The sequence below is a fragment of the Mus caroli genome, chromosome 8 (assembly GCF_900094665.2).
Source record: "Mus caroli chromosome 8, CAROLI_EIJ_v1.1, whole genome shotgun sequence".
Lineage (NCBI taxonomy): Eukaryota > Metazoa > Chordata > Mammalia > Rodentia > Muridae > Mus > Mus caroli.
The window spans coordinates 118,492,437-118,506,125 of record NC_034577.1 but is presented as its reverse complement, the minus strand read 5'-3'; the positions used below and the strand labels follow the sequence as shown (position 1 = coordinate 118,506,125).

General features: G+C 40.5%; 1 protein-coding gene across 11 annotated transcripts in view; it reads right to left on the bottom strand.

Annotated features, from left to right (window-relative positions):
• The window catches only part of Pard3 (par-3 family cell polarity regulator), a 542,245-nt gene that overhangs the window by 214,766 nt on the left and 313,790 nt on the right, over nucleotides 1-13,689 (bottom strand). For all 11 annotated transcript variants that reach the window (XM_021170615.2, XM_021170616.2, XM_029480762.1 and 8 more), the window contains exons 13-14: nucleotides 6,400-6,588; nucleotides 5,600-5,770 (exon numbers count right to left, since the gene is read on the bottom strand). In XM_021170615.2, the coding sequence (XP_021026274.1) occupies nucleotides 5,600-5,770; nucleotides 6,400-6,588 (360 nt within the window). The remainder of the gene's footprint in view (nucleotides 1-5,599; nucleotides 5,771-6,399; nucleotides 6,589-13,689) is intronic.

Here is a 13,689-nt window from a genome sequence, read left to right as displayed (position 1 = left end):
GCAGTATAAATATGTTTTCAAAAACATATTCAGATGATATATTGCTTTTATAAATGGCATTGGCATGCTCTTTAATAAATCACTTGGATATTATCCAAAGATTGTACTTTTCTTAATTACTTACAATATTTTCTTCTTATAAAATGCTTAAAACTCTATGGAAAATAATAATACAATTTCTGGATTCTAAATTAATTTTTTTTTTTTGGAGGAGCTAGAGAGATCTAAAAACCATCGTCTCTGCCTGAAAGGTAGGAAAAGTTAGTATCAGTATAGCCTGAACCTCCTGCTCAGTTACCTTCAGCCTGATCCTGGCGAGCAATTGGGAGAACTTATTATTGAACTTATTATTTGAAATTCTAGTTTCCATTTACATTTTATCCCCATGTTTGTCATAAAGCAGGCACGGACTGACTGTACAATTAGCTGAATAAAAAAAGAATGAGTCAGAGTCTACAGAAAATAGCCCAGCAGGTTGTAGGGGAGTGCTCTTTTACGCTGGGTCCATCAGGGTATGGCATCCGGACTACCTTATAGGTCTGTATGGACAATATTTATGTTGAAAGAGTCATAAGCCTGAAGTAAATAATAAACAGATATGTTTCAGATCTAAGAGAGAGGTTATTGGCTTCTAAAAGAAATTTTTTAAGGGGCTGGAGAGATGGCTCAGAGGTTAAGAGCACTTGAATGCTTCTCTAAAGGTCCTGAGTTCAATTCCCAGTAACCACATGTTGGCTCACAACTATCTGTAATGGGATTTGATTCCCTCTCCCGGCATGTTTGAAAACAGAGCACTCATATGCATAAAATACACAATAAGTAAATCTAAAATTTTCTAATTAAAATATAATTATATAATTTTCCCCTTTCTTCCCTCAACTCTCAGAAATCCATGGTCTTTAAAAAAACTGTCATTATTCAGAAATATATAGATACAACCTGCTCAGTCCACATAATGTTACTTCTATGTATATGAGTTCAGGGCTGGCCACTTAGGGTTGGATAACCAATTGGGGGAGAGTTTTAGGGCTCAGTGTTATATTCAAATTCTGTTTTTATTTAGTTTCCTTCATGCCCTTAGGTAGTGATAGCAAGAATCTTAATGGGATGGGCCTCCAGGTTACTGAGCCCTTTGACAGAAGAACCAGAAACTCACACAAGAATCCCATGTTCCTCTCCATATCACTGGGAAATGACACAGTCAGTCAGATCAAATGTGTGATGGTGAGGATCCTCTAAATGACTGTCACCATGCTGGCCATAGCATGTCCCCTACTCCCCCTCTTCACTGACCTATCCAAATTCATCTCATAAAACACACAGGTCAAGAATCAGGACTTATTCCTCAGGGCCGCTTCTATTCTGTGTAGCTTTCTAATTCCAAAAGGATAAAATCTAAAGAAAGAATTAATTTTGAAGCAGTCCTTGATATCTAAATCCCCTCACATGAGATTTAAGATACGGCTCACCTGGCAGAGCTTTATTCTTAGGCTAAAACAAGGTTTTATATAGAATTGCTTCTCTAACAGACATACTGAAATAACTATTCTATGACAAATTACAGCAATTCCCACAAATATCCATTCCCTTCAGATATTTAAAATCAGCCTAATTCTCATACATAGCTTATTCTGAGGACCACACAGAGGTACTAGTCCCCTCCAGCCTCCTTTGGAAGGCAACAGATTTCTCAATTTGTCTTCCTGTTTCATGTATTCCAAACAGGAAGGAAGGAAGGAAGGAAGGAAGGAAGGAAGGAAGGAAGGAAGGAAGGAAGGAAGGAAGGAAGGAAGGAAGGAAGGAAGGAAGGAAGGAAGGAAGGAAGNAAGGAAGGAAGGAAGGAAGGAAGGAAGGAAGGAAAAAGAAAAAAAATCATGATATTAAAAACCAAACTAACAAAAACAACCAACCAACCAAATCTGTCTTTAATAACATCATCCTTTAGGAGTGAATAGGGATAGGGCACAATTTCTAAAAATCTCCCATCATCCTTCAGAAGTAAAGGGGCTATGAAAACATAGTGAAGAGAGTATTCTAAAGTTGAAAGGATGCCTGAGGGACTCAGCGAGGAGGAAAAGGTGGTAGAAGCAGCAGCCAGATTCAAGGTAAAGAGAGACCAGGTGAGTTACCAGGCACCTACGTGTCTGTGAAACAGAGCATGATCAGGTGGAGCAATGCAGACAATTCCACAATGGCCTGACCCTGGGGCCAGGCGACATGACCAGGCATCTACCCTGGAGAACTAAAGAGATCAATTTGCTTGGCAGACTGTGGAAGAAGGTCCATCTAGCTAGTGAGAGTCAGTCTCTAACAGAACACAGGGAAGGGCAGTATCTACATTAGGACAGCTCAGATGCACAAGAACGGGCTGGGAAGAGACACTCCCAGACAAAGCCATAGATAGAGAGGCCATGTCTGAGAGCTTATGGGAACCTCATATCTCTGAAGACATATTTCCAGTGCTTAGGAGATATGCATGGAGAACATCTCTAATCTCTGCATAGGAGGAGGTTGTTGGCAGAACACAAGCTCATGAGATTCAGCATTACATCATTATCCTTCAGTATCCTTGGGCATCTGTTCCAGGAACACCCACAAACCCTCAACCACAGGGATGCTCAAGCCTTTATCTGGAAGAGCACCATGTCTACACAGAACCTACACAGGTCCCTCTACACACAAAGTCTCTGATCTATAAGGACAAAGAAATGTAAATGTAGTAAAGGGCGATCAGACAGTGCTGTTTGCAGTAGATGACACCACATGTCTATGTATGCTAACACAAGGTGACTAGTTCCCTTATATTTTCCTCATGAAAAATGTTGGGATTTTGTGGAACACAAACATACTGTGCAGGTGAGGAACAAGCTTGGAAGCAAGCATCAGCTTGGGAAGATATGCAGAGAGGATCAACCTGGGAAGAGTCTGAGGCTCACATACACAGGAAGGACAGGAAGTGGAGCCAGAGACTCACAGCAGAGGAAAGAGAGCAGAGATTAGAACTCCGACATCAAGCAAAGTAGACCAGAAGCACTGCTCAGGAGACCATTGCATGCTGCAGAACTACAAGAAACACAGGTTTTAAACAGCAACTAGTGTGGAGATCAGATATAAGGCTATGCCGATGTTAGGCAGACAGTCTACACAGAGAGGCTATGGAGCTAGGTAAATGCTTTCCCAGGGACTTTTGGGTGTGAGGCAAGCACTTTGGGTAGGGGTGAGAAGGAAAGAGCTCAGAGGATAATGTCTTTGTGCAGTAAACACAAGGACTTGAGTTCAGAGCGTCAGTGCTTGTGTAAAACCAAGTCACGGCAGTACTTTCTGTAAAGTGTAGTGCTGTAGAGTGGTAGACAAGTGGAGAGAGATCTCAGGCAGATCACAGGGACTTACAGTCCAGCCAGTCTAGCCAAACTGGAGAACTGTGATGTCAGAGAGACCCTGCCTCAGAGAATGTCATAGATAAGCAAATGCATGTGTGCCATATGCATACATCAACTGCCTCCCCCCCCCCCCACATACACACAATATAGCACCCCAACCACGAGGAACAGAACCATGTGGCCAATACAGAAGCTTCTTTTCATGAATTCCTGCCTTTTCTAAGAGAACATCAAGAATACAAGCCTTTAACTTCAAGAGACTTGGGTGAGATACTATGCTACAGACTCAGACTAGACTCATACCTACAAGGAGCTCAAGAACATTACTGTAGACTGGGACTCACTCATGACAGCAGGATGGCCTATGGGGACACCTATATTTACTGTAGCATAATTTACACAATCCTTCCACGATGACTCGGACAGAAAATGTTTTGGGAAGTGATATAAATCTCACACCAGCAAAAGCACACGTGAGGCCTACTGGGAACCCAAACTGCGCTCCTTTGGCTGCATAATTCTTTAGTCAAATCCTCTCAGTACAAATAGCTTCTCCATACTTACTCAGCAACACACACACACACACACACACACACACACACACACAAACTATAAGCTACTGTGTCCTAAGAAACAGTAAGAACCAGCCATATAGGAAATGATAACAGAGAAACACAGTCAGCTATGTGGATCATGGCTGCTCCCACACTTAAATCGTCTTCATTCATGTAAATTCAAACGTAGAAGTAAAAGTGACAGGGATATTTCAGTAGGGAATCTAGATTCACATCTTTCATAGGGCAAAATGGAATAAATCAGTGCCTTTATCAAAACATTTTCAAGCTGGTGCACGTTTGCCTTACTCTTGGGGAATCAGAATCCTACAGAAACAGAATGATCTTTGTTACTCTTTATTGCAAAAGTCTCCCACACCATTCCACATTCAGGGTGTGTGCGTGTTTATGAGATTGTGTGTGAGTATATGTGAATGTGTGTGTGGTAGTGGGTGGGTATGCATGCATCCATGCATGTATGTATGTGTGTGCACATGCCAGCAGTTGATACCCTCTATGGCTCTGTGCTTTATTTTTTCTGAGTCAGAATCTCTTATTGAACCTGGGGCTCGGAGACTCAGCCAGATGGATGGCCAGTGAGCTCCAGAATCCACGGATTCTTTTGTCTCTATGTATCTGGGATGGAAACTCAGGTCCTCATGTTTGTGCAGCAGCATCTTCCCTCTCTGCTGTCTTCTTAGCTTCCGGATCTTGCTTTTAAAAAGATCAAGGTGATGATACTTTTGTGAATAGACACTGCTGTGTTTTCAGAACCTATCAAAATTTCTAACATACAGAAGATGTTTAATACATACCTGTCCGCTAACCACTGTCCTCAGGAATTGGAAACAACTCATTTCTCTAAAGAACTACCTAATATAGATACATGTGTTGCACACCATTCTGAGAACTATTCACAAGCATCTGCACAACTTGGACTAAAAATACCAAACAATGATTTCACAAAAAATAACCACTGTTCAAGACATCACTGAAAGGCTGAGATACAAGTCAGTAAGAACACATGACCAGCCAGTGTAATATCTGGAATCCACCCCTTAGCACCACTAGTAGAATAAAGAGGGGCAGTCCTGTGGGTAACAGGGACTCTCAGGATCAAATTTGAATTCTTCCCATTCAAAAGAATGACTGAGGTTTTCAGTTAATGTTATATTGATCTTTGTTGTAAAAATTAGCTTAATAATTATGCCTATTTCATTCTACACTTGGCAAATAAAAACAATACAAGTATGTGTTGGTTTGAATAGGAAAGGCCTCCATAATCTCATATATTTGAACCTCAGTTAATAGGAAGTGGCATTATTTGAAAGGATTAGAAGGATTAGGAGATCTGGCCTTGCTATAGCAAGTATGTCATAAGGCTGGGGCTATAGCTCAGTTCATAGAGCATTTGTCTAGAATAAGCCCTAGGTTTGGTCCCCTCTATTGTATAACCAAAAATGATGGTGCATACTTGTAACTCCAGCACTGGAGAAGTGGAGCTAGAGGATCTGAAGTTTAAAGTCATCCTCCACAGAAAGTTCACACTATGCTGGGTCACATGAGACAATGTTTGAAAACAAGATGTTCTCCTGACAAACCCGCACAACCTCATATAGCCAAAGAGATAAGTGATGGCTCTCCCAGGCATCATCCTCTCTTTACCTCGTTACATCTGCTGATCCGCCTCGCCACAATGAGCTGGATCATGCCTCGCTTGTTGCCCTCGGTGGACATGGACCTCCGTAGAGTCTCCATGGCTTCCTGGTTGGCTTTGCCCAGCAGAGATTCTCCATTCACAGCTATCAGCTGGTCATTTACCCTCAGCCTTCCATCCTGTGAAGAAGGCAAGTGAGGATTGCTGAGCAGTCTGCAAGAGACTGCTTTTCTGTAAGTTTAAATAATTAAAACAAAAAAGGAAAGAAAAAGGGATCTGGGGGCTTTCATCTCATTGTAAGCAGCTGCTGTAGCCTCTGTCTATTTCAGCCTTTTAGACATTCCCAAGCCATTATTATAATCTGTTAACTAAATGGAATACTAATTCAAAGGACACAAAGTGATCATCATGGGCTTGCTTGCTTTCAGAAACAGCCATCAAGGTGGTTTAGAAATGAGATCCATGAACATCAAGACAACTGTAGAAAACTGTTTTCTATAAACAGCTAGGAAACTCACTCTAGGTCTAGAAGGAGCAAATGTCCTCCCAAGAGGGGGAGGAAAAGGATACCTTCTCCCCAGCCCAGGACTCATGCTTTGCCTTCCCACATTATTATCACTGAACGAATAAGACTACAGATGAGATAGAATGAAGAGTTAAAGTAATGAGCTCCAATCCCCAAATGTTCACCTAAATAGAGGATCTATAAAGAAAATGTTACTAAAAGAACGTATCAGTCGGGGGTGGGGGTAGGGGTGGGTGAGAAACCTCGCCAGCAGTGGGATGAACGAGAATGACCAGCTCTTACTTTAGATGCAGCTCCACCATTGATAATGGACTTAACGAAGATCCCCAAATCTGCGTGGTTCTCTTTGGAACGGTTCCCCTTGACACTGACACCAAGCCCTGCAGATCCTGAGTCATTCAGTGGAACTTCAAAAGTCAGAAACTCCCTGGTACCATCGGGTGTGAGAACAACGTCCTCATCTTCAGCTTTCTAAAAGGGAAAAGAATTGCACAGGGTATTAAAATATCGATGCCTCTTTCTCCAACTACTACAAGAAAGATCTCTAATAACAAGTTCTCTAATGAGAATAGGCAGGTTTCTTTCCTTGACAGGATCCATGAGGATGGTACAACTGTCTTTCAAGATGAACCCTGAGCCTGGTCTGGTAGTGAGGAGCTTCAGGCCATGCTTACATCAGTGTTGTACCAAACCTGCAAGTGACTCTAAGAAACACAGGGATAACACAAAAGAGATATATAGACTCCTAAAGTCTGGGGCTAGTCTGCAAAGTCTTTGTACTATTCTGTCTTTGCTATGTAAAACAACTTTTAAAAAGCCAAGATAAGCAAATCATTTGTCTTTGCATGGAGGATTTACAGTCATTAGCAGTTAGTTCAATATTCACTGACACTGTGTCCATTTTATGCATAGGCAATATCAAAAACCCAATGATACAAAGCTAGCCAGGAAAGGTGCTCAGATTTAGGGCCAGTGCTGAGCTATAACCAGCAACATCTGGGAGACAAGATAGAACCGAATAACATCTGGGAAGAGATTTCCATAATCTCACAATCACACATCATATCACTGACGAATATCGCATAAGCACCATTGTTTAATTAATTAGCTATGTACAACTCTTTGGTTTCCTAACTGAAGATGCTCAAAGAAAGTCTTTCAAGATCCCACACAGTTAGGATATATAAACTCTTGTTCAACCCCCCCACCTAAAGTAGAGGAAGAAATGAAAAATGAATCTATAACTAAATGGAGTATGGTGTGAGTCCACATTCTATTACTAAATGCAAGTTCAGTACCCAAGAAGAAAGGGCAGGTTGCTGTCCAGGTCCTCAGCAACCCCACCAAAGGTGAAACAAACCATCTCAAGTGGAAAAAACAGACTTCTCCTGCAGCATCAGTCTTAGAATGCTTAGGCCTCAGAGAAGCCTGAAAAGTAGTCCTCCCGTTTCCCAAATTGGAAACACTGCTGTAGCGTCCTTTTTAGTCATTTAAAGTGGACCATCAGTTACAGTGGTGAACTGTCACCCTAGATGGACGGCTTTCAAACAACTCTCAGTTCCTCATAAAACTTGGTTATTATAGAGGATAGGAACAGGATTTTTTTTTTTTGTATCCTATCCAATTTTTGAAAAATTCTAAGTGCCTAAATCAAGTAACAATAAAATGATTTAAAAGTGAATTTGAGGCTTTTCAAATATATATATATATATATATATACACACACACAAACATACATACATATGTGTGTGTGTGCATACATGTTTGTGTCACTGGTGATAAAGCAGGGGCCTCATGAAAGGCGGTCTAGAAGCTCCTGGCCTACATGGCCAGCCATGCAGGAGTGCATTCTTGGAAACATTTCAAAGAATAGCTGGACAGTGAGTAAGGAGTCAGTTTTCAATGATATAAAACTGCAACCTTTTTAGAACATGGTTAGTATGCAGTAATAACGAAAAATAAATGTTTAAAGGATAGTGTCAATATAAAGTAAATATTTACCATCTGACTGAGCTTCTCTGCTCTTTGTAACCACTTCATCTTTACAATATTCCCAGAGAATAATTGTGGTTCAAATCAATAAAACTAGTGAACTGGAGACAAACCAAGGTCAAGTAACTGTATCAAAATATTGATATATCACACATTTATTATACAGAAATATCTTTATACTCATGCAATGCTCTATAAATGCTAATGTTCACTTCATTTTTCATTTCTCTAAAACAAAACACTAGGTAATTAATTATTCTATAAATGACTACTGTTGCAGTCTTACTGTAAATGCAAAAATATACCATCTGGAGGCTGGGAGCATTTCAGTGTGAGAGCACTGGCCTAGCAAACATGTAAAAGAAACCGTGTTCATATCAGCATTACAAACAACTGAAGTAATAATACTTAAAAGAACACCCCATGTGGGAGATTTCAATAATCAAAAGAAAAAAAAAAACAGCATCAATAACTCCAAGCCACATCACTGTCTGCTTGTATTTGGAATTCAGAAACAATTAGGAGACAAATAGATTTTACTGAGAATGCTGCGTTTGAGAAGTCATGGATACTGTAGGTTCTTGGGCTTTGCTAAATTCAAGGAATCACAGCTGTGTTTTATGCACACAGGGACTCAACCGTTACCAATTCTTTTTTCCAATTCAGAGGACCTTAACTGTCATTGGCAGATTTAGATCTTCAGTTTGGCTTTCTCATGTTTACTGATTCCAACATTTCCATAATGATTTTACAAAAGCTTAAAATTCTCAGTTTTGTTGTTTTTTTTTTCCCCCTACTTGAAAAATCAAGACAAGGAGCTGAGTGAATTCATGAAGAAAAAGGCTAATCAAGGTGGGAGCGCTCCCCCACTGCCTTGCTTGGCAGTTTCACTTACTGTGAAAACCTGCAAGAGGCCTTGGGGGTGGGGTGGGAGGGTCTTCTCTTATGGTTCTTGTATCAAACCTTGAGACTTTATTGCCATTAAGAACATTGAAGGGAGGCACTGTCAGCCTCATTAGCATTTCATTATTAATCCTCTTGGCTCTTGAAGGAGACTGAAATTAACACCAGCTTTTAGAAATTTAGGGTTTGGGGGAAGCAGTAACTTTTAAAAGCTTGCTTTTCAAAAACCATTTTGAGATGCATCATGATAAACGCTGACCTAGTGCAGGGACCTCCGTGCTCCGGCAGAGTAGAAACCACTTTCTACCTCCTTGTTGTGCCACCTGAAGCTGTGTCCCTTCAACTAAAGGGTTCTAGTTTGCACTTCAGCACAAAGGTTAACACGTTCTCCAACATGCTTCAGCTGGTTTGGCTGCTCTCTCACACACATGGGTAGTGGGTATCTACTGTGTGCATGTCTGTAAAGCATGAACAAGTTCCCATCAAACTTGACTGCAGTTCTCCCCTGCATGCTTCTCCATCAGCAAATTTGCCTTTAATGTCCAGAAAACAAAGGTGTTTTGTTTTGTTTTGGCCAAGCCTATTAGAAATGGGGGTTCTGCCTAGCATGCCCTGTGAAAGCTATCGAGTTTCCCATAATCCTCAGAGAAGAATGTCCACTGAGGAAGAAAAATGACCAACAGCCTTCTTCATTCCCTACCTAGTGTTTTCTCTTCTGTTAACACTAGTCCCAGTAGCTGAGATTCTGACTGCCCAGGAGGGACTGTGAAAGTACAGTGAACTTAATCACATCAATCATTCCTAAAGAAGGGGGAGTGACTATCAAATCTCTGGGTCGAAGAAATGCATAAAATAGAGAGAAGAAAACAAAGGGGGAAAAAGTCGTCGATACAGAGCACAGTAAGATGGGAGGAGCACATGGAGACAGCAGTGATATGTTCACAAAGCTCTTACACAGGAGTCCTGCTCTACTGAGTCTTTAGCCTGTAGATTCCTGGAGGATCCATAATGAGGGAGAGATACTTCAAATTCAAAAGAGAGGGGAGGAAGCCATTCAATAAGAAAGAATGGGTCAATAATAGGCAGTCCCCTTTTGCAAACTCTAATTAAAAGCTATAAACTGACTGGGAACAATCATCCAATTGCTAAAGGCATTCTTTAGAGCTATGCCTTACTCTTACGTATGTGCTTATTCATACTTTTTAGATCACAATCACATATCTGGACTTTCTACGTTATTTCCTGATTCAACGAAGGACAAATATTTTTAAAGACTATTTTTTGTTTGTTTATAACAATAATAGCTATTAACTTCCAGTATCTGACCTGAAAAGTATTCAAAGGAAAAAAACAATCAGAAAAACCCAAGTGAAGGGATATTCTCAAAGAGATGTGCTCTTTAAAGAATTAAAAAGGTTCTCACTTTAGTATTTTCAAAAAATGTAAAACAAAGATACACTAAAGAACCACTCCAGACGAAGATTCCAGACACATGACTCAATGCCATGCCATGACCTGGCTTGGGCTGGAGCCTAGAGGGCCATTCTGACTTCTTACTCGTTTATTTTATAAACTACTGTGGGCAGTTGGAGCACTGTAAAACCAAGGTCACTTTATTGGTTCTAACAACTAGAGTATGGCTACATAAGAAAATGTCCTTGCATTGAGACATTCAGGAGAAACAGAGAATTACTTAGATAATTTACTGTCAGTTCAGGGGAATAAATGTTATACAGTGAGAACAGTGTGAAGCCCGCATGGAAGGAAAAGGGTGAAACCGGTGTTCAAATGTTCCAGAGTGCTAACAATGGAAGATGAAATAGAAACTTCAGGGTTCCTTGGAAAGTCAGTTGCATGGTGTTTTGCTGTGGCAACACATGAAGGAACATTTCGCTGAAGCAGACACAGGTGAAAGTATATTCTGTTCAAACAAGCATGTGAAAGGACACGTGATGAAGGATTCTTCACTGATGACATGCATGTATTGGTCTGCCTTACACTGAGTAGTTAAGCTGCATTTGTCGGGACTCCATAAAGAGAAACACAGAGACTTCTGCTGGTGTGCTGCAGTTTCTTGCTGCTTCAGTGGACTTGGGTTGATTGGCAGAGTGATGTCAACTGAGGCAAGACTCATGGAGGACATGGGATGTTTGTAGAGTATAAATAGGACTCAATGGACAGTGACAGCAGTTGAACTAGGTTGCTCACAGAGCTAGTTGTGCCTCTCTTGTGGGTCTCGAGACTTCACTGATCTTTGCTTTGCTTAGAGAGGCATAGCAAAGAACTTTTTCTGGTATTCCTCCTGGTCCTTTCTGCTGACTCGTGCTGAGGCTGAGGCCTGGCTGTCTCTGTTAGGTAGTGCCACTGTTGTGGATTCTTGTTTGATATCTCTACTCTACCAAGCTGGACTGCTAATGTATTCATGAAGTGTTTGCAAGTGGATCGAGCTGCCACTGGTAACTGAACAGAACTGTCAATTCCCAGACACCACAGACAGGAGTTGCTCCCAAGAATGTTCCTAAACAGGTCCACTTCCCCCATCTCTTTTCTTTCCCACTACCTCTGGTGGAATGAAAGGGAGGTTAAAGTGTTTTAAGAACCATTACTAAAATTAGGTTTTGAAAAAAAATTAAAGTTACAGAAGAGGTGGATGAAGAGAACTTTTTGAGATTTTCACAAGAAAAAAAATTACCTAAAGGTAATTAATCCAGAATAGCCTTGAAGATAATAAAGTTTTTAAGTAAAAAAAAAAGTGTACAAAGTTTATCGCTATGCTACAAAGACAGCTGAGAACAAATGATGAAAAAATTGAGGTAAATATGTCAGAAACATTAAGCAGTTGTTATCCTGGTAAAGGTACCATAAGGAATTCCAACTCAATTCCTTAGCGAGTCGGCTCTGTTTGTCTTTCCAATACCCCTACATCCCTCAGACTTGATAAGAATCGGTGTGGGCAGATGAAGGATTCTAATCACATTATGCTTTGCAGAAACCACAGAAGTCAGGAAGATTCAGAGCTGCAGAGGAGCGCCATTCATCCCACAGCCGTTCTGCAAATCCCTCTTCCTGTGTTTATACAGCAAATGCTTTGGGATACGGCTATAGCAATGTATAATACTAATCATAAGATAAAAATAAATATGTACACATAAAGATGTAGGAGAACAGAAATGTCCCTTGACTCACAGTGAAATTATACCTAGATAAACCCATTCTAAGCTGAAGACACTGCAAACCCAAAATGCATTTAGCATATCCAACGTTATCCAGCACCGCAGCGAACACTCTGTTAGCTTACGTGTGGATAAAATATCTACTGCAGAGATTTTCATCTGATAAGGCATTCCAGTGCTCCGATCACCTACTGATTTCTCATGGAAACTGAGATAAAAGGATGTTATACATATGTTTTGCCCTCCTGTGAAACTGGTATTTTGACCCTTTGTAAGCTGGGGGCTGCCTGTGTGTCAGGTTTTGAAGTCACAGGTATTTTTTCTTCCAGAGTAAATCAAAAGTTTCACATTTTCTTTTTGCTCATAATTTTCCAGGACTTTTGATGTTTAAGTTCGGGACCAGCTAGGATTTACCATGGTGGCTGGTAAAGAAAGTGTCAAATTTGTAAAGGTGAATGGTTGGCTGTGAGTTCAGCTCTGTAATAGGATGTTCAGTATGTATCTGGGGACGAGCCCAGCACTAAGTAAATAAACCACTTTTTATAACTGTTGTTGTACAGGCTGACTAAGCCACAGTTTACTACTAAATTGAAATGCCATCTTTAGACACAAACATACATACGTATAAATACACATACAAGTTCATACATGTGTGAAAAATTTGTGTGCGGAATTGCTCGTTGGAGTTAGAGGGCCTATTTGCCTGTGCTTTGACAACCTCTGCTGGTCCACACTACACAGCTCTCCATTGTCTTTGCCACAGTGACTATCTTTTCAGATAGAGCACTCTCCTTAGCTCTCCTCAGGGTTTTCATGGCTGTGACTGGCTGAGTCATTATACATCCAAAACCTCAATCTTGTGGCTCTTTCTAACCTGTACTCATTGATGCTACTTTCTGACCTGACTCTGCTCTGGGGTCTTATTTGCCATCCAGTTTTAAAATTATGAGATGTTTGAAAATATCATTCTATTTATTTACATTGATAGTTTATGTATCATCTGTATTTTAAAAATCAAGTCTGATTAAAGCCTTATAGTCTGATGATTTTGGTTTACCTATTTGGTTATAACTTTTGGAGGGTGGGATAGGGGAGGGAGTAGGGCTCCTACATATCCCTGGTTGTCCTGTAACTAACTATGTAGACCAAGCTGGCCTCAAGCACACAGAGATCCACCTACCTCTGCTTCCCAAGTGCTGGGGTTAAAGGCATGTACCACCATATTTGGCTGAGTTTGGGAATATTTTTATTTGCTATTTAAGATATAAAGATCATTTAATATACAAAGATCCTGACTTTTATCTGGCTAATTACTGTCAGCACTAAATTCTCTCTCTTCTACCATGGAATATATTGTCACAGAGACCAACATATTGCTTATAACAGACAGAATACGGCATACCCTTAGTTCCCAGTGTGGATTAGGGCTAGTTTTCTAAAAGGAACATAGTTGAGCTACATCTGTATTTGAACTTGAACGCCTGACTTATCCCCTTCCTTTTTT